Below are 22326 nucleotides of genomic sequence, written 5' to 3'. Positions count from 1 at the left end.
TAACTTCCCTGGGCATAAAGTAATAGGCTAAAATATTAACGTCCCATAAAAAAATATAAAATTTCCATAAAAAATGCAAAATTTGCCAGTAAAGAAACAAGGGTAAAATCAACAGAAAAGTTGAAAATTTACATAAAAAAATAAAAAAGTGCATAGAAAAAACAAAATTTTCCATAAATAAAAAAATTTTGAGCAATAAATAGATTCAAAAGTGCAGTAGAATCGACAATAATTTTACTTAAAAATATCGAATTTTACATTTAAAAACCTCAAAATGTCCCTATTTTCTTCACAAAAAGCAAGAAATAATTATAAATTTTCCACAAAAAAGCCAAAATTTGCCATAAATAAATAATAATTCGCCCACAATAAATCAAAAATTTCCATTCAAAAAATCAAAAAGAGCAATAGCAGTAAATGCAAAGTTGCAATAAACAAACCCAACTGAGCAATTCAAAATGACAATCAATACATCAATAGAAAATTCCAATATTTAAGTAAAACTTTCCATAAAAAAAACGTAATTTTCCAATAATGAGTAATAATGTGTGTAATGGATTTCATAAATTTTCAGTCAAAAAAAAAGCATTGTTTTCACAATTGGAGCTAATTAGTCGTCGTATGTAGATGTAGTAATTGCATTTTAGAGTTCGATAATTAATTAAGTAAGAATTTAGGGGAGGGGAGAGCGGGGAGATTGGCCGGGTTTGAAAAAATATTTCTTGCCATATAGAAAACAAATAATGTTTCAAACAAAAAATCAAACATGGAGGGGAGGCGAGGTTTCGAAAAGTCACAAAAAAATATATTTAATACACCTCATCGTTAGGCGCTACAATTTTAATTATTTCGGAAAAGTTGAAATGAAACATGGAACATGGGATATCTAATCTTCCAATATTAGGAACACTTATGTCACTGCTTGGGTTATGTCCAACTACATTGATGGTAGAAGCTTATGCTCTCATGCCCCACCAGCCAGGGAACTGGTGTTTACAAACTAAGCATCATTTGTGGCAACACTTTATGCGGCATGATGGAACTATGCCGAGCGCGCTAAGTGTTGTTAGACCACTGACGTAGTTGCATGGAGTGGGTACAAAAGTAGCTAGTGGCGAGTGATTTTAAACATAAAACGGACTCATAATACGGAAATTCACCTTCATCTTTGGTGTAACTGCCCACAGCAGTTGCAGAAATGTGTATACTACGATTGATGAGTTTTTTCCCAAATATTTTGTTTTATTTGCGTACGAACATAACGCTTTTTAAAGTATCTATGAATGAAATGAACCTATTCATTTTTAGATCTAATGGGTTGTCTCAGTACTACAAATATGGTTAAGAATGCTGTAACGCTACTTTTGTACCTCACCACCCACTTCATGCAACTACGTCAGTGGTCTAACAACACTTAGCGCGCTCGGCAAAGCTCCATCATGCCGCATAAAGTGTTGCCACAAATGATGCTTAGTTTGTAAACACCAGTTCCCTGGCTGGTGGGGCATGAGAGCATAAGCTTCTACCATCAATGTAGTTGGACATAACCCAAGCAGTGACATAAGTGTTCCTAATATTGGAAGATTAGATATCCCATGTTCCATGTTTCATTTCAACTTTTCCGAAATAATTAAAATTGTAGCGCCTAACGATGAGGTGTATTAAATATATTTTTTTGTGATTTTTCGAAACCTCGCCTCCCCTCCATGTATGATTTTTTGTTTGAAACATTATTTTTTTTCTATATGGCAAGAAGTATTTTTTCAAACCCGGCCAATCTCCCCGCTCTCCCCTCCCCTAAATTCTTACTTAATTAATTATCGAACTCTAAAATGCAATTACTACATCTACATACGACGACTAATTAGCTCCAATTGTGAAAACAATGCTTTTTTTTTTGACTGAAAATTTATGAAATCCATTACACACATTATTACTCATTATTGGAAAATTACGTTTTTTTTTATGGAAAGTTTTACTTAAATATTGGAATTTTCTATTGATGTATTGATTGTCATTTTGAATTGCTCAGTTGGGTTTGTTTATTGCAACTTTGCATTTACTGCTATTGCTCTTTTTGATATTTTGAATGGAAATTTTTGATTTATTGTGGGCGAATTATTATTTATTTATGGCAAATTTTGGCTTTTTTTGTGGAAAATTTATAATTATTTCTTGCTTTTTGTGAAGAAAATAGGGACATTTTGAGGTTTTTAAATGTAAAATTCGATATTTTTAAGTGAGACTATAGTCAATTCTACTGCACTTTTGAATCTATTTATTGCTCAATTTTTTTTTATTTATGGAAAATTTTGTTTTTTCTCTGCACTTCTTTATTTCTTTTATGTAAATTTTTAACTTTTCTGTTGATTTTACCCTTGTTTCTCAGTTAACCCTCTAATACCCAAATTTTTATTTTCAATCTAAATATAATTTTTCGTTATCTAAAATCGTTCTAAACACGTTTTATGCAATGATTTATTTTTATTTGCAAATTTATGAATTTCTATTTTTGTTTTTTATAATTATTATTTTTGAACATCCCTATTCTTTTTCATTTTTTCTTGAAACCTCTCCTGATTACTGATTTTTGGCAATAATAAAAAATCACATTTTTACGGTACTTTTTAAAATATATTTTTTTTAATTTTTTTCTGGGGCATATTTTATTTTCCGTGTAACTAACGGAAAAACAGGTTTGAAATTATTTTAATACCATCAGGCTCTTTTTCCATGATAGGTTGATTGTAGAAAAATATTCGAGATAGATTTTTTATATTACACGTTAAATTAACCCTAGGCATTTGTAGGTTATATAAAAATACAATTTTTCAAACATTTTTCAAAAATACAAAAAATTTTCAAAAGTCATAAAAAACTTCTCTTATATGCGTGTTATGAGCCGAGGTTTAAGCCAAAAATAAAATCATTTTGATTTCCGAGCTACAAAAAATACACAAAATTGAAAAGTGTACCCCGTCTAAAGACGGGGTTGGGTATTAGAGGGTTAATAACTGAGGAAGTGCGCATTGAACACTAAGCTGAGAAGCAGGCTCTGTCACAGTGAGGACGTTAATGCCAAGAAGAAGAAGAAGAATAATGGACAGCCCCTATTGTAGGAATTTTACCAAACCAACCATCAAAATAGCACATCACTTCCTGACGTGTTTTTTTTAACCCGTATAGGCCTGAGTGAAAGCAAAAATTCTAAAACCCTCACCGCTCAGTGAATTCTTAACGGATTCAAATGATTATTTGTCAGTACACTGGCTCACATATCTAGTTTCTATAAGTAGCCAGAGGCACTCGGAAATATTCCTGTGGTCGGAGTTATTCCGGTGGGCCCCTGGGTCAAGTCGGGTAAAAAAGGGCTATTTTTGGGACATGCCAATTTACCTTTATTTATTTGCAATGACGTTCATTGTAATTTGCATAAAACAGTAAGATCTGACATTTAACATTATAAATGAAGGGTTTTGCACCGTACAAAATATACCGCATGCGGTCATTCGGACATAATGCCCGGTAGAACCGGCTATAGATTTGTTGGATACTAAACCGTTTCAATTCTCTAAAAGTAGAAATCAAACATTATTGTGCACTTAAATGCATTCCCATAAGCTTGGCACAGATGTTTAGATACAAATTGGTCACTTTATCGTAAGTTTGAGGCGTCCCGGGACCCGAAAATGGTCATTTGTAGGATTAATCAAATGCAAAACTCATAGTTATCCAATTCAATCGTTTCTCAAAAGTTTTACACTGATGCAATTTTCTTAAAATTCCTTCATGTAGTGGCCACATTATAGCCGATTCCGGAAATTATCTGTGACTTGAAATTTGCTTACCTCGAGGGGCACAAACGCACAGTTCCCTTCTCACCCGACCTGACCCAGTGATCCACCGGAATAACTCCGGCCACAGGAATATTTCCGCATTTCTCTGTTCACTTCTAGGAACTAGAGATGTGTGCCAGTATACTGACAAAAAATCATTTGAATCCATTAATAATTTGCTGAGCAGTGAGTGTTTAAGAATTTTTGCTTTCACTCAGGCCTATACGGGTTAAGCTCCCTTGAAACATTTTCCTGAATTTCTTCTCTCTTAAACATTACATAATTTATGGATGGACCTTTACATGTAATTACATGAAGCACTGGGTTGTCCTGCGGACGGACTTTTTGAACACAAGCACCATAAATATTTCTTTTCAATTTTGTTCCAACATTTTATCCAGCAAACAATAAGGAACATTGTGTGTCCAACTTGCCGCACAAGATTTTGAGACGAAAACTAGTACAAAAATATGTCTTAACCTTTAGAAACAGAAAAAAATCGACGTCAATAAATAAAAGAATATTACTGACTGCTTTTGACAACAGTACAATGTTTTCACGAAAATTGATAAACAATATTTAGTACATTCACTAATTAATGAAAAAGAATTTCGCAATTTTCGGATACATTTTCAAATAAATTTTATTGTTTGCCTGTTTTCAATCAAAAATAAACTTTTTTCGATTAGAATCCTTCAAAAACATGTATATGAAGATTAAGCGATCAATTTCCAAACGCTAGTAGGACCAGGTAGGTACTATAATTAATTTGTGAAAAAATAATAATTAGAAAATGCGTCAAATTTGGACCCGCGTCAAATATGGTACGTTCACGGTAAAACATTAAATATTCTAGACGAGAAGCATTTTATCTTCACGCCATTGACTACCTATGAGCGTTATAAGGGAGATTCAATCATGGAATAGAATCTTTGCATAAAACATATACGCTGAGATTAAGATAAGATTAGTTCAAAGCATGCTTGTTTAAATCTAGTGCCCGTACGATTTTGGCAACACAGAAATGCATATACAATATATATGGTTCGTTTTAGGCAACATGAAACTTGTTGGCATGTTGCCAAAATCAAACGGGCACTGTACCAAAATTGGGACAGGACTTTACTGTCCCACAACTGCATATTTGTAACATACGAGAAAAGTAAGTTTTTAATACGCGAGCACATAATTTAGTTGTGAATTTTGAATCACCCTAAAAGAGGACGGTGTGTGATAGGTAGCTCCCATCGCGATCAGCAGTCAGCACAGCTGTGTTAGATATAGAAGTTTTGTTGTTCAGTATAGTCAGGACAGCTCAGAGCAACGTCCGTAACAGCTTAGAGCAAACGGAAAGAAAAAAAATCTGTAATTCGGAAATCTAAATAAAACTATTTTGATTGCTGTCAATTCAAAGTGTTGATTTTCATGTACATTTTTGGTCCTTCGAGGCGGATCCAACATCAAAGCGTGAAAGTGATTCCGGTGCATTAGAGCAGACTGCTAAGAACTGGTGGGACGATTATTCGAGTCTACAAAGGCCGCGTAGTGTACAACTCCACTCGTGTCTTGAGTGCAACTCACTAGGGTGATCAAAAAGTGTTTGTGCGCAAAGGCATCAAATATCGCCATTACACTGAAAGCCATCGCGATAAGTAGTGAAGCAGTTGGTCAACGAACGCCGGTGGCGAGTAAGATGACTAGGAGGTACGACTGCCCCATCACTCAGAATGGCGGCCGGCTCATCAAGAGTCAATGGGCAATCAACATCGTCTTCGTCGCAGCAGACATTGACAGCAACAAGGTGAAGTCTACAGCAGCATAAGGTGGTTCCAGCAACAAGGCGATGTCACGTCCACCCGGGGCTAAGGCCTCGAGTCACAGATAAGTATCTAGCTTCCAATTTCACTATCATCGCACTTAGCAATGTCTAATGGGTTGGAATTGCAGATCACTAAAACGGACGATGGCGACGCTGGAATCGACTCTATTTTTTCAAAGGAGTTCAGAAGAAGAAGTAAGAAAGGTGGCGAGACAAGATGAAGTACCAATACAAGGTGAAGAGGCGAGACAAAACAATGAGGAAGAAACAATGAAGAAGTGGTGAGACAGAGAACATGCAGTAAGACAGAGAACTAATGAAGAGACAATTCAACGAGGCAGATACAAGACAACGAGGTTGAGACAGAGAAAGGTGGTGAGGCAAGACAACAACGCAGCGATTAAGTAACGAGGAAGAGACAAACAAGCAGTAGCGAGACAAGACAACGAGGTAGAGGCAGGAAAATGTGGCGAGACAAAATCACGAGAGAAAACAAAGTAGGAGCATACACGGAGAAGAAATCGAAGTTACAACAAGTAGGAAGCAGACAACAATGGGCAAAATAGAAGTGACAACATAAAAGCACAAACATTAAGAAGCAAGACAGAGATAGAAGAAAAAGAAGAAGAAACAAGATTGTAATAGAGTCAATGAAGCATGCAAGACTATGAAATTTATGAGACAAGAACCAGTGAGATGATAAACAATTAGAGGAGAGACAGCCAACTATGAAATACGAAAAAATAGCCAAAAGAAGGAACAATAGTAAGAGCAATGATTGTACCATATTACATTTATAAAAAAAAGACAAAATTCAGGCGGTGGTATGTTTAATACGCGAGCACATAATTTAGTTGTGAATTTTGAATCACCCTGAATTAGGACGGTATGTGATAGGTAGCTCCCATCGCGATCAGCAGTCAGCACTGCTGTGTTAGATAGAAGTTTTGTTGTTCAGTATAGTCAGGACAGCTCAGAGCAACGTCCGTAACAGCTTAGAGCAAACGGAAAGAAAAGAAATCTGTAATTCGGAAATCTAAATAAAACTATTTTGATTGATGTCAATTCAAAGTGTTGATTTTTTAGTAGCTTGTAGATTAAAAATAATTTTTATATTTGAATTTTGATTTCACAGTATAACAGTTAGTCGAAACGGAGCTAAAATAGTATTCACATTGAACATAGAAGGTAGCACAGGAGAAAATTATACAAAGACAAGAACACTCATGTTCTATTGATAGACATTAAACGCTAAGAATCAAAACAAAACCAGAAAAACGTAACAGTTGAAATAAAATCTGTAGCAGAACAGAGTGTCTGTTTGAAATGAAACTTTTTCAATAAAAAGAAACCCACTGGATCCGGCCAAAGTGTCGATTTTCATGAACAGTAGGCATTGAGTAAATGGAGTAACAAGTGTGTAGGGGAAGAGCGCCAATTTTTGACCCAGCATTAGTTTTCGACCTATTCATACGATTTCGGCCTTCTTTGTATGAAAAACCGAAAATTGGCACAGAATTCTTATAGGTCGAAAATAAGTGTTTTTCCCGTTAGTATAGGAGAAACATTAAATATCCGAGAATTACCAAGAACTCAACAATACTTATTTGAAGCTGGACTTTTGTACAGATCATATCGCATATTAGGCTAATAGACTGAAAAATTCCATAACTACTAAATTATGAGGACCATGTATAATCTCAATGTGACTGTGATGCGCAATCAGAAATAAAAATTGTCACAAAAATACTAAAGTTAATGCATTAATGACTATTTTCTTTCTGCCTCTCTTTCATTCTGCTGTGATTTTTTACTGTAATTTCGACTGGGTTGAAGCTTAGCGATGCTCAACCCAGGCGAATAGACAAACAGGAATAAAATTCTCTGCAGAATGAAAGAGAGGCAGATAGAAAATATTCATGAATTACTAAAATTTAGTCATTCTGTGACTACCCGTGTTTCTGAGTGCGGTTTTATTTGGCAATGTGACAAAATAACTTGTCATTTTTTACACTTTCTAGAACATTCTCACAGATTTCATTAGGTTGATCGAAAGTATATGGTTTGTGGACGATTCATGGTATTAACTTGAAATCGTCGAAAATGTCGAACCCTATTGAACTTTCGAGAATCCTCAAAAGCAGACGTCGGGTACCTACACAAATATTAACTGTCGAATATTTTATTTCCATTTCAGTGTAATGGACATGCCAAGGAATGTTATTACGATCGGGATGTGGACGAGAAGGGACTTAGCGTGAATGTACGCGGGAAGCTCAGTGGCGGTGGTGTCTGTATGAATTGCACCAAATTCACTACTGGCATCAACTGCGAAAAGTGCATTCCTTTTTATTACCGGCCCGCGGAGAGAATGCCAAACGCAGAAGAACCATGTGTGCCGTGTAGTTGCAGTGCAAAAGGATCTACTGGTGAATGTAATCCGATTGGTGGCGAATGCGTTTGTAAGGAAGGATTCACGGGTTCCAGATGTATGGAGTGTGCTCCCGGTTATCATGGAGAAAACTGTACGAAATGCCTATGTGACATAAAAGGAACAATGCCTGGAGGTGAATGCGAGTCACATTGTCAGTGCAAGTTGCACGTGGAAGGAGAACGGTGTGGTCGATGCGTATCAGGATACTTTTCACTGAGAGCCGATAATCCTGAAGGTTGTTCGAAATGCTTTTGCTCAGGAATAGGACAAACTTGCTCGAGTGCAGATGTGAACAGTTCTAGCTATGGTACATTGGAAGGCTGGAGTGTTACGGATTTGGCAAGGTCAAGAATGGTTTATCCCACGAGAGACAACGAAACGGGATTCATGGTTATTGGAATGTTTGAGTTGTCAGAAACTGAAGCCGTGTATTGGTCCACCCCTAAGGGGTATTTGGGGAACCGATTGCAAAGTTATGGAAATAAGTTTGTTTTCAAAACGTCTTGGGTGATAGTTCGTGGCGATACAAGTGGCAAGCCAACCACCGGTCCAAGTATCGTTCTTTGTGGAAGAAACGGAATGAAAATTGCATACGGAGATGAAACATTTACTGGACCTTCAAACGCAACTTTGGAGATAGTTCTAAAAGAAGACAATTGGTATCATGTGCCGAAAAGTGTAAGAGACATAGTTACACGACTGAAAAGAACTGAATATCACGGTGATCCAGTGACAAGGGCACAATTCCTATCAGTTCTTATGGACGTCGAAAGTATCTTGCTGAGAGGAACCTTCCACACCGATCAGGTGGAAAGCGTTTTGGAAGCTGCCACCTTACATGAAGGAAGCACAGAAACCGAAGTTTCCGTTAGTGAAAGTTTAGTGGAAAAGTGTGATTGCCCTCCGGGCTATACCGGCCTGTCATGTGAACAATGCGCATTTGGACATGTGAGAATCTATGAAAACACAATCACCCACGAAAATGTGGCAAAGTGCATCCCTTGTACGATGTGCAATGGACACGCGGAAAGTTGCGATCTGGAAACGGGTGAATGCGGATTGTGTCATCATAATACATTCGGTGACACCTGTGAACGATGTTTGCCGGGGTATTTTGGCAATGCTTTGCTTGGCAATCCGAACGACTGTAAGAAGTGCGCATGTCCGTTGGAGGCGGAAACCAACAACTTTTCGCCGAGTTGCCTGCTCAAAGGAGGAACTGAGTAAGTTTCAAATTATATTATTTAAAATAGAACGTTTCAATCCCCTTTTCTGTTTTCCTGATTTTTCTTATAATAAATAGTTTATATTGAAATTTGTAATGACTTAAAGATTGACAGTATTTTCACAAATCATATTTATACATTATTATGTATGATTACAGAAAATATTAGATTTGCTTTACAATTCAATAATTGTGGCAAGGAGTTATCATAACATGATTTTTTTTTTGTTTTTCATATTAACAACAAAGCATTAAACATTCTCACAATGTTGTAAATAATACAGATAAAATACCTTCAACAATCCTGCTTCCCATTTGTGGATTTATACTATTCTCATATTGAAGGATTTCGAGTGTGTAGATCACACACAATTTTTTTTTTAATTTTTCTACATTAACGCATCTAATGATATTTACTTGCATGGACGACGGTGCTCCAAAATAGGTGGATCGCTTAATTCAACTCTCGTTTATCTTTATTTAGGATTTATAGATTCATGTGCGGTTGTAGAAATATGATTGGAATTTATTGTTTGATTTGTATCTATAGCTTGAAATTATAACCGGTATTTCCGATGGATTTGAAAATTTATAAATATTCTCATATTTACAGTGAACAACCTTGCACAACAAATGTTTTTGAGTTTTTGTCGAAAGCACTTCAATATTTCCACAAAATTGTGAATATTACAAAAAATATATTTTTCATACTTTAGTTTGATATTCATCGTGATGACGCATTGCTTTTGTCAATTCAAACAATTTTCATGTTTACGGAAAAAAACAACATAAATAAAAATCGGTAGTTGTTTTTAATTATGAAACGTGGTTTACGGCTAACCAGCCAAGTGGAAGTTTAACAACTACCGAATAGCTAAACATTACATATAATCTGCAATTGTATTAGATAGACAAATTGATGTGAAGATTTGCGAAAAAGTTACTCGTCTTCTCAGTGAAAATCGAACTCACGACTCCCCGATCTCTAGTTGGGGCGCGTTAACCACTACGCCATGAGAGGACTCATGAACGCAGAAGTTAACCTGAATTCGATTTCAGCTCAATAATCACGTGGTCCTTTTTCGCAAAGTGCACCTCTTTCGGAAGAATGAGATGCCCATCCGAACACAACGCTTTCTGTATATATCCAATGCCTAGCCCGAGAGCGCATTGTTTTTTAGGTATAGGAATAGCACACTACACTAGCCAGCAACTGCGCTGGCTGAGGTTTCTATTGTGTGGGCTTCCAATGGGTCGCGACGTTCTCAAACGACCGGTTACGTAACATGAGTCCGTTGCTCGGTAGTTGTTAAACTTCCACTCGGCTGGTTAGCCGTAAACCACGTTTAATAATTAAAAACAAGTATTTATCGAGCAACGGACTCATGTTCCGTAGCCGGTCGTTTGAGAACGTCGCGACCCATTGGAAGCCCACACAATAGAAACCTCAGCCAGCGCAGTTGCTGGCTAGTGTAGTGTGCTATTCCTATACCTAAAAAACAATGCGCTCTCGGGCTAGGCATTGGATATATACAGAAAGCGTTGTGTTTGGATGGGCATCTCATTCTTCCGAAAGAGGTGCACTTTGCGAAAAAGGACCACGTGATTATTGAGCTGAAATCGAATTCAGGTTAACTTCTGCGTTCATGAGTCCTCTCATGGCGTAGTGGTTAACGCGCCCCAACAAGAGATCGGGGAGTCGTGAGTTCGATTCTCACTGAGAAGACGTGTAACTTTTTCGCAAATCTTCACATCAATTTGTCCATCTAATCCAATTGCAGATTATATGTAATGTTTAGCTATTCGGTAGTTGTTAAAAATCGGTAATTATTTGTTCAAAGAATTAAAATATTTTCACAAAATAATTTATTCCCAACTAAGAATCTTTTTTTATTTTAATAATTTTTAGCAATGACTTATATTTAATGGTTTAAAACTTTCTCATAAAAAAATAATATTCGAGCTGTTTAGTGGAATACCTATAAATAAATAAAACACCGCTAGAGTTTGTATCGTTTGACAGATACGCGTAAGAATATTTTTGTATTTTAAGGTAATTTGTGAATATATTGTTGATGGGCAATGGACGGGTGGCCAAGTGACCTTTGAGGTTTTGGGGGTCACAGCAAGGACGGGAACGGGTTCTTATGGGGTGCGACGCGGCCGTTCGCTCGATACAGGTTCTCATTAACCTCAGCGACAGTGGATCGTGGAAGGGCAAACGGTTGGGAGAATGTCGGTCTTGATGAAGTTCAGTGATGCGGGCCAACGGCCAGCGGGGGCAGGAGGATAGCATTCATCTTTCACGATAACAAGGTCTCCGACGTTTAACTGGTAGCCCTTCGGGTTGGTCCTGTTAAGTGAGTTCAGCTGCTTCAAATCAGTGTCTGCATATTTCAATATACAGTCAACAACGCCGATCCTCAGTAGGCTCCGTCATCGTTGAATTCTTCTTTGTGTGAATATTTGTTTGACAATACATGCACGAATCTGGTAGAACGTGCATTCAGTTTTTCAATTACTTTTGCTACACTAATTCTCATCCACTACTGACATTCAAATTCAATTTCACTAGTGAAAAAAATCATTTCCGTCAGAATATCCCACAAAACATCCGCAAATTGCAAAAGTTGTATTTTTTTATTAAAAGACAATCATGATTCATCAACTGGAGGCATCACATTGTCGTTTTTTTACACCAGTAATATAAAATTCATTTGTAATTTTTTATATTCAATTTTCAATTTCAGTGCCTCTAGGCGAAACTGAATTTTGTGTTGCACCCACTCTCTTTCTCGTCGCATTCGCACTCGAAGTCAGATTGGCTTCTTGCTAGCGAAGTTTGTTTTCGTTCGTTTTCGCACTGATCGGGTATCATTCGGCTGAATTTTTACGGCACTGCTTTAAATATTCGTTTTGCCACCAATGCCAAAAAAGTTGGGAAAACTTCTGAAGAGACGGTTGAATGGCACATCTCGTACGTCGACTTGGGGAGAGGGCGGATCATATTCTTCACCAAAAAGTGCGCTGGGGTAAGAGCACCTAGATCATTCGGGTCACTCGATAGCGGCAACAGCGGTCGAGAGTTCATACACCCTTCAATTTTGATGAACACAGTAGACAGTTCTTCAAAGGATATCAGAGCAGAGTCAAGCTGACGCACGAGGTGAGTTTTGGCAAACTTGACTGCCGCTTCCCAGAGGCCACCAAAGTTATGAGCATGAGGAGCTATCATGTGCCATTGGATGTTGTCTTCGCCGAGATACTTTGCAATCTTATCGTTGTAGGAATCGGATTTAAGCATAGTGTAGAGAGCGTGCAATTCGCCCCAATAAAATTCGTACCGTTATCTGAGTACAAATGCTGCGGCTTGTTTCGCCGCTAAACGAAACGGTCAAGTGCCATCAGGAATGCAGCCGTACTCAGGTCACTCACCAACTCCAAATGGACTGCCTTTGTACTCAAACAAACGGAGACGCAAATGTACGATTTGCGAGCAGCGGCCTCGCGGTGAATTGGCTTGAGGAAAACGGGACCGCAGTGATCAACATCGGTGCACCGCGGTGCACGCAAAGGCTTCGTTTGCGGTAACACGGGCAACGGATAGCTGGCCAATTGGTTGCTGGATGGATTGAGGATTCGATCTGCTGCACCTGTAGCATTTTCGGATGGCTCTTCGTACTGCTCTTCGACCATAAACTGGCAAGAACTCGTCACGAATGACCGACTAGGTCATCGTAACTCCTCCATGAAGAATTAAGCAAGTAAGCTTGCGATGGTGGTGATTCAAAAGTAATTGCTTAAAGGGATGAAATACAGGAATGACAATCTGATACTTCACATTCAAAGATTCGTTGGACAGCCTCAATCGGCCACCGACGCAAATCAATCCATCGGCGTCACTGAAAGGGTTCAGTAGGTTAAGGCTTTCAACCACTGAATAACGATAGCGGATGTATATGCAATGCATGCGCCATAGACGACTTCCGACGCATCGGCTAAACAGTGCAGTTCCGCAGAGCAATAGCCGTGAACAAACGCAATACCTCGTCGTCTCAATCTAAGGCCAGTAACCACAAATGCTGCATCAGTCTTTTTGCTTGCACAACAACGAGAGCGATGATAGCAAGCGGGTCGAATAATTGCGTAATGGCTGATAAAATATTGCGCTTGGTAGCAGGTTGGTTCTACACTATGAGGGACACATCGAAACGAAAGACATTTGCTTCAAGGTCACCGACGATTGTGTCCTAAGCAGCTAAGAGGAAAGTCCGGATAGAACCGGGAGCAATTCGAACACGGAGACGAAAATCTCCGTTTTGTAGCAGATTGGAGAATTCTTCACGGAGCTGAAAAATAGAAAGAAGTGCGAGGCTGAAATGTTTCAGCCTGGGTAAGATTTCAGATACAGTGGTAGTTCAATTTAATACCTAACAATTGTAGATCTTTCAATAAAATTTCATCGATTATGTTCTGCAAACTTTACAATCCTTAATATGAAACACATCAAAAATGTTTTGTAAATATATAAATATTCATAAATTTAAGAATGCTTCAAATCTTTAAATAGATAAGTTCTGGAGACAATCAATAAACAACAGAAGAAATATCAAATTTTTCAGTAGTATACAAGATAGTGTGAAAGTTTAGCACTGCTTTGAACAAACAGCCATCAACGATGTTCAACAAATTTGTTTCGCATGATCATAACAAGAGTTTGAAATAAGAAAATTGATGAGTCACCGCGATAAAAATTAGAGTAATGTAGATAAAGTGTTTTTGTTTTGTATAATTAAGACGAAACTTTTTGGTAAAATACGGGTTTTAAGATAATTTTTTGTTGTGTTCTCTGAGACAATACAGGTTCTTGTACTCTAAAGAACAAAGCATCTTCTGCTGTGGTAGATTCTGTAACGTCATCTTAGAGTGTGAGATTTTGTTTAGAAATCATTTTCAATATCCCTCTGGGGGTGCAAAAATGAATTTTAATGTTCATCATTTCTTACAAGCATCCTTTCAGGGCCGTTTTTATGAATCTTATCATCCCTTACATGTTTCCTTTTATTTCTCCTTGTTTTCCTAATCCTTTTCCCATCGGGTAAGTGATGAACAGCTATGACGTGCGAGGCACAAATCTCCCATTAGTAGGGGAACGTGCCGCCTGAGCCCAAATTCTGATACCTGATACCTGATGGGTGAAATTATGAAAAAAATCCACGTGATCAGCTGGGATTCAAATCCAGGACTTTTGAATGCTAGACAAGTGCTTTACCAACTTGTTGACCCAATAACTCAGAAGGTTATAAGTTTCGAATTCAAATTCCCACGGATCATGCAGACCCTTCTCATGACCCATATCCATCCCTCTTATGTGTACTACACATGCGCGCAGAGCAAGTGAGATTTATTTAGTGTTGAAAATGTTTGAATAAATATCATACCCAGACCGCTTCCACACCAACTGTATTGGATAAGTGAGTTATTATTGCTGCGTAACTTAGTTGGTAAAGCACTCGTATAGCATACAAGAGTCCTGGGTTTTAGTCCCAGCTGATCACGTAGAATTTTTTCATAATTTCATCCATAATTTATCCATCTTTACCATGCGTAATGAGTTACCGTAATCCGGTGTATGATTGATCAGCGGGGTAACATTGATCGGACTCATCTCGTAAAAAGTTCGTATCGCCATTTATTGATGGAACATTTCCAAATCATGAATGGTGCTTCTCTTTTTTATATTCATAAGCTAATGAAAGTGAAAATTTTTGCGTGAATTGCGTTAACCTTATGCGTAAATTTGGAACGTGGTGGGAAACCCATCCGGAAGATCTGATAGAGCTATATCGCACAACAATTCTCTCGGTCCTCGAATATGGTAGTTTTTGTTTTCAATCCGCCGCGAGAACATACATCATCAAACTCCAGCGTATCCAATATCGCTGTATTCGGATTGCGCTAGGCTGCATAAGCTCGACTCATACTATGAGTTTAGAGGTATTAGCAGGAGTACTGCCTTTATCAGATCATTTCGCGGACTTGTCGTTGAGGCTTCTCATCCGCTGTGAAGTGTCAAATTCATTGGTGATTGAGAATTTTGAAAAGCTAATCGAACGTAATCCTCAAACAAGATTCATGACTCTGTACTACACGGACATGACTCTGGAGGTTAACCCTTCTTCGAATGTTTCCAATCGTAGTTGTTTCCCAGTCTTCTCCAATAACACTGTAGTTTTTGATCTGTCCATGAAGCAAGATATCCGTGGAATTCCAGATCTGCTTCGCTCGGAACACATACCAAAAATGTTTGCAAGCAAATTAGGCAATGTCAGTTGCGATAAAAAGGGTCACCGACGGGTCAAAAATAAATGATTCCACTGGTTTTGGTGTATTTAATGAGGTTCATAGCGTCGTCCATAAACTTCAAAGCCCTTGCTCCGTATATGTCGCAGAATTGGCGGCTATACATTACGCATTAGAGCGAATTGCCTCTCTTCCCTCTGATAAATACTTCATTTTTACAGATAGCCTCAGTTCTATGGAGGCTTTTCGTTCAATGAGGCCGGTAAAGCACTCTCCGTATTTCGTTAGTGAAATACGATCTTCTCTGAGTGCTTTATCGAATCAATCATATACTATCACCTTGGTCTGGATCCCTTCCCATTGTTTAATTCCAGGCAATGAGAAAGCGGACTCGCTCGCCAAGGTGGGCGCTATGGAAGGCAATATTTACGACCGACAAATCGCCTTCAGCGATTTTTTTTACAATTGCTCGTCAGCACGCCTTGATCAGTTGGCAACAAAAATGGGATGCAGGAGGCATGGGCAGGTGGTTACATTCTATTCTCCCGCAGGTATCGAAGAAACCTTGGTTTAAGGGTTTGGGCATAAGTCGAGACTTAAATAAAGTAATGTGTCGCCTCATGTCCAACCACTATTCTTTAGGCTCGAATTTCTATAGAATAGGGCTCTCAGACAGCAATCGCTGCAGCTGTGGTGAAGGCTATCAAGACGCCAATCATGTGGTTTGGGATTGCCCCGAATACGGTGTTGCCAGATCTGATTTATATGTATCCCTCAGGGCCCAAGGGAAACCAGAAAAGGAGGACATTAGAGATGTGTTGGGTAAACTTGACTTGGAATACATGAAGCTTGTGTGAGATTTCATTAAGCAAGCCGCAATTGCCGTTTGATTCCCCCGTCTTGTTATTCCACTCGTCCACCTCGTGTTTCCTCGAAATCTGTTTTTTCTTGTATTGTTACAGGTTGTTCAGTCCTCTCTACGTTAGTCCGGCAGAAAATACGCAAAAACTACACGCTGCTGACTGTTAACGTCACGCCCCGTTATCCTATGCCTTCCTGTATATTATTGTTACCCCTAACCTCGACCAAACAGCAAGTATTACGGTTCCCCAAAGCTAACACTATAGTTAAGAAGAAAACATGAAATTGTCAAAATAAATTTCAAAGAATACGGCTCCGTAATGCCTGAAGGCTCATGAGCCTTGTAAATAAATGATGAAGTAAAAAAAAAACTTCCATAAGTATGCTTAATTAGGCAACATTAACGAATTACTGATAACAATATAAAATTCCCTTAGGAATTTGCCTACCTTTAGGCGTATTCCGTGGGTCGAGGTGGTTTTAATTTTAAAATAACTTATGGGTCATCCAAAAAAGACGTCCATCATTTGTGGGGGGGGGGGGTTCTATGAAAGTGTGACAGCGCATACATTAGATATTGGAAAAAGCGTGACAGAGGGGGGAGGGGGGTCTCGAAATCCCGAAAAACGATGGGCGTCATATTTGGATCGTCCCTTAAAAAATAAATGACTTGTAAGCGGTTGGCCTTCATATTCGGCTTCGGGGCCCATGAGTAAGTAACGACATTTTCAATATTACCGAACATTGTTTACATAGGTGATCAATGTTACCCCATATTGGCTAAATCTAAAAATTGCCAAAAACATTTTGTTAAACATGCTTAAAATTTTCGAAAAACAAAATACAGTACATAATCACGAGCAATAGGTGGCAGTACTTGTTTTAAAAATATAAAATTAGCGATATTTACAGTTTCGAACGAAATATTTAAGAAATATTCAAAAAAATGATCAATGTTACCCCGGATTACGGTAATTATTTTATATTCCATGCGTATTGGGTTACCGAACAGCTCAATATATGCGCCAATGAAAAGACTTATATACTGACCGCGGAAGTGCCCATAGAACACTTAGCTGAGAAGCAGACTTTCTCCAAGTTAGGAAGTAGTATTGGAGAGTAGACGAAAAAAGATTGGATCTTTCATCAATATCACAACCCGAAATAACGAGACTCAACCAATTTCCAATAAACCAAATTATCGATTTCAAAGTTCTCTACTTTCTTTTTGTTCATACCAGATTACTAAACAATACGGAATACATCTGTACGCAATGCCCCGAAGGTTACACAGGTGATCATTGTGAAATGTTAGTGTTGATTTCAAATCCTTGTAGGGAGATATAATTAATCATGCACCATTTCAGATGTGACGACGGTTATTACGGAAATCCGATGGAAGTGGGTGGTAAATGTCTCCCTTGTCCTTGTCACGGTGGTCCATGTAACGCAAGGACTGGGGAGTGCATCGAGTGCTTGTAAGTTTGATTGTTATTTTTTTCGGTGATTAAAATTTTCAAAATCTTATCTATCATCATTCACCCAGGGGTAACACGGAGGGATGGCGTTGTGAGCGCTGTAAAAGTGGCTACTGGGGGCTTCCCGACGAGGGATGCGAACCATGCAGTTGTTCAGAAATTGGTGCTTTGGAGAATGTCTGCGATGTCATTACGGGACAGTGCATCTGCAAAGCTCGCTACGGTGGACGAAGGTGTGACGAGTGTGATGTAAGGATTACCGTACTGCTGCGTCGACTGAGGAGCCAGCCGTATTGATTAATGGTCCGATTTTGCTTTATTCCTTTCCAGAGTGGCTACGGGAATCTGGACCTTGATTGTCCGGCTTGCGAGTGTCATGCGAATGGGTCGGCAAATGGGGTTTGCCATAAGCTCAGTGGTCAGTGTGTGTGCAAGTTGGGCGTCGAAGGTATCAAGTGCGACCAGTGCCAGGAGGAGTTCTTTGGCCTTTCGGAGGAGTTCCCGGACGGTTGCGAAGGTAAGTGCGGCGATAGGCCTGGGTCATTATTTGTTTCTGTTCTTTGCTTATGCAACCATGACAAATTAACGGATTACCTTCCGTGGGGCGATGGAATCGATTATTCACAAACGATAAGAAGCGCCGGTTGGTTCAGAGAGAAATGTAAATCAATACATCGATCGCGAGTTCTTGTTTCAGAGAAGACAGGGGGTGTTTATGGGAGGACTGAAAGGTGATGCAGGTTATACACATTCTTGTGAAAAGCGTGACGAATTGCGGTTCGCCCCTCTTTTCTTCCTGTGTGCAGTTGGACATTGTATATTATCGATACGGGAGCACAAATGAATCATATGTCAGTAGATTGGTCGCTCCAGGCATGTTGTCAACCAATCAACCTGACACAGGTAAAGCGTGAGCTCAATGGAGAGCTTGATTTGATTTTATTGAAATCAATTTTAAAACAGTCTGATGAAACACGAATTTACGAAGCGTTTGATGACTGATCTGTGCTTTAAGACTTAATTGAACTTTTGAAGATAATCTTCAAAATAATGTATCCTCAGTACAGCGTCACTCTATACATATAACTGTTTTAGAATATACTATACAATGTAGTGTAGGTTTCAAAACAATAAATTATATATTGTGCTCAAACATACAGATTACAAAAACTACACCACTATTGGTGATCTAACGCAAAGCTAAATTAGTGCATCTTAATCGAAAATTTATGTAATAACTTTGGAAGAAAAATCACCACAATCATTTAACTGAAAAGATTTTTGCAATTTAGGGCACAGGAAACCATAAATATTCATTTCAATTTAAAAAACTTTCGCGACCTCACTTTTGATCGCCAATATTTGAGCCCAGATCTTTTGCAATAGCCATGTACAAAGTAAATTTTATATTTTTTGTATATGTATCGATATTATTCATTATTTACAATTGGAAGTTTAATGCTAAGTAGCGCGTCATTCGTTTCGGCAGCCATGTTGGCTTGGCAACTCGTAATTTCAAATTAATAAAACTCAGACGTCATATTTCGTATTGAATCAGAAAAGTATCACTAACGTCCCTTACATTCAGAAAGTATCCTGATTCTTTCTCAGCTATGTCAGAGTGAAACCAACTGATTTTCATCAATTTACAATTGTAAGATGAATTAGAAACAATCATTGACGACACGTACAAATTTAAATGACGGCCTACTTCGCCTTAACGACAGCAGTACATTTACTTATTTAATAAGTTGAAAAATGTTCTTTCAGATAATTGTTGTTTGTTGTATGAATTGAATGATGTTTATTGCTTCATTCATTTTTACATTAATTAAATAATCTTATTCAATGTGATATGATTGTCAGCGTTGCGCTCTGTTACATTTCCACAAATGTACTATCAAATAACGAAATTTCGATTTTGCATAAGCTTGCTTGTCACGTTCTAATCGATCATTCAATGGATCATCGGCCTGGTTTCGTCATTCAATAAAGCTTACACTCTTTGCTCTGTAGAAAGAAACCCAATAATTCGTTGCTCGTCCCCGTTCAGGGGCTAACCAACTGGTCATCGAAACCTTCCGCACACTCCACAGGGGACTTCATGATCACCGTGTAATTGTTGATCAGACACTCGTACTCTTCGGGCCGCAAAACAAAATACACGGTCTAGTTGCTTCCAGCTGCGGGGTCAGTTCACTTTCAATCAACGCACAATTATGCCCATGGTGTGAACGCCTGCGGGGGCTGATCCTCAATGGTTTGCCTACATCGACCGCAGATAGGTGCTCGAACTGGTTGGGCTGATTTGAATTGGAAGGAAAGAATGGCTCCGCCAGCTAGAGCCATGTTTTGCCATGGGAATTATTTTTACCGTCATCGCGGTGCACTATGGGCCAGGAATCAAAATTTCGCGACAAAAGCACATTTTTCTTATGTTGACTGCCGTTCTACGCCTACTTGTCCCATGTTCTGAACCTTATGGTCCGCGGGACTAATATGTGTAGAACGGCAGTAAAATAATATGAAAATTATTTCTCACTATGAGATCATGTGTGTTTTTTTACCGACCATTTTGTTCAATTTAAAAAAAAAAGTACCTACTTAGTTGTTTTGTCATTCGTAATTATAACCGCAATAAATGTTACTATTTTATACATGGGTCTCGTAATGTAGTAGCTATGATATTTCTATCATTTATTTTAGTCACACCCAAAAACTGCCCATAATCGCATTTTTCAACTAAATTATTGTGAGTAATTACAATATCTTTAAAATAGATAAAACATAAAGTATTTTAATTGTGTTTCTTATAATTCATAATATTAATAATTATTCATAATTCGATATGAAAAGCATTTTTATTACTCCAAACATTACTTTCCCATGAATGCATTATACGAATTCCATGTCAAATCGGTCAGTCACAGAACTCGATTTTAGTAAATTTTGCACATGTTATAGGTATGGTAGAATAAGTGGTTTTCATAAGAAAATCGATCATTTTGACTCGAGAATAACCTTTGAAAATTACCTATACATTTTTGCATGCAATCAACTTGAAAAATTCTAACACCGGAACTGTTGATTTTAGAGAAAAATGTTTTATGAAGAATTTGTAGAGAAGCGTTTGGGCTACAAGAAAAAAAATGTTATGTTTCTTCACGAAAAATTCAAAAATAAAACTTAAATTTTAAATTACACAAAACTTCATCTAGGGTGCCGGTGCCATTAGTGGAATACCTAAGCTATAAAAAATCATAACATAGTAACACAAAGTCCAAACAGAGATCTGTTGGCGTCAACAGAAAGATTTCAATCTCTTCTATATGGGAAAAATATAAAAAGAGTGATAAAATCATGTTTTGAGCATAAAATTGCTTGAGCCACTATTGGTACATGTGTTCCAGTAATTGCGCTAGTACTCCAGAAGTAGACGTTCGAGAATGATACAAGGAATTTTAAACAAAATAGTTGATTTTTACATAGATTTAATATTTTTCCCTCAGAGCAGCAACTAAGATCTTTCGAATGAGGCATAAAGATAGATATTTCTTAATTTTTATATAGCTATTCAAAAACTGCTTCCGTCAGTTGATCCACTATTGGAACACGACGGCAACTACTGGTGCAAGGGAGCAATTTTTTTTTGCGTAAACTGAATTATCTATATGACTTTTTGATAAAATAAAAAGCTGAAATTTGGCAAATCAATTAAACTAGAGACAATCTATCGACCAAAAATAGCGCAGGTCGTTTAATCGAAAAATGTACGTTTTATTCCATAGTCTACTGGTACATTACAACCATTGGTACCGGAACCCTATATAAATAAACATGGAATGGTGTTTGTGTGTTACGAAATAACTAGAGATCGAGACAATGGATTTAACTGATTATTTCACAGATATGTTCTTGAAGTGTTCCGACGTGTTACTGTGTAAAAAAGTCAAAAAAACTCCACTGGAATATTAAGGAAAACAAGGGTAGGAAACTGACACTTTTTTAGTAGAATCTTGTTTCACATTATCAAGCAGCCTACTTCGAGACAAAAAAGGTTTGTCGGGACAACTAGTTTTAATATTTTTAAATTTTCACCGTAGAATCTTGACAGTAAACAGATGTTTGGGACAAAGTTTCATGATGGAGAAATTTTTAATAAAAATGTTTTACTAGGAACAACTTTTCAAAGACACGGACACCGTCTTCAGCCATTTAGCTGCACAGACTGTAACTTAACACTAGACAACGGACAAGCATGTGTTGCAGGTTTGTAACGCGGACCCGTTTGGAGAAGGACTTTTCTTTTAGGTCAGTATCCCTACTATGGTGAGCTACGAAAGTAGTCACCAGTAGAGACTGATCTCACT

At 38.0% G+C, this 22326-nt stretch overlaps 1 protein-coding gene and 1 long non-coding RNA gene across 5 annotated transcripts in view; both read left to right on the top strand.

Annotated features, from left to right (window-relative positions):
- The window catches only part of LOC5570897 (laminin subunit alpha-1), a 547286-nt gene that overhangs the window by 284671 nt on the left and 240289 nt on the right, over positions 1–22326 (top strand). For all 4 annotated transcript variants that reach the window (XR_002500521.1, XM_021844981.1, XM_021844982.1 and 1 more), the window contains exons 7-11: positions 7853–9312; positions 17720–17788; positions 17846–17956; positions 18025–18205; positions 18287–18473. Coding sequence is in view for 3 of the 4 variants with exons in the window: in XM_021844981.1 (XP_021700673.1) it covers positions 7853–9312; positions 17720–17788; positions 17846–17956; positions 18025–18205; positions 18287–18473 (2008 nt within the window). In the remaining variant the exon portion in view is untranslated. The remainder of the gene's footprint in view (positions 1–7852; positions 9313–17719; positions 17789–17845; positions 17957–18024; positions 18206–18286; positions 18474–22326) is intronic.
- On the top strand, positions 5124–6337 carry LOC110676567. The gene is made up of 2 exons (XR_002500522.1): positions 5124–5721; positions 5784–6337. It is a non-coding gene; the product is annotated as an uncharacterized LOC110676567 (long non-coding RNA).

Source organism: Aedes aegypti, chromosome 2 (genome assembly GCF_002204515.2).
Source record: "Aedes aegypti strain LVP_AGWG chromosome 2, AaegL5.0 Primary Assembly, whole genome shotgun sequence".
Taxonomy (NCBI): domain Eukaryota; kingdom Metazoa; phylum Arthropoda; class Insecta; order Diptera; family Culicidae; genus Aedes; species Aedes aegypti.
Note: the sequence above shows the minus strand (reverse complement) of the source record. Positions and strands in the feature narration are given on the sequence as shown.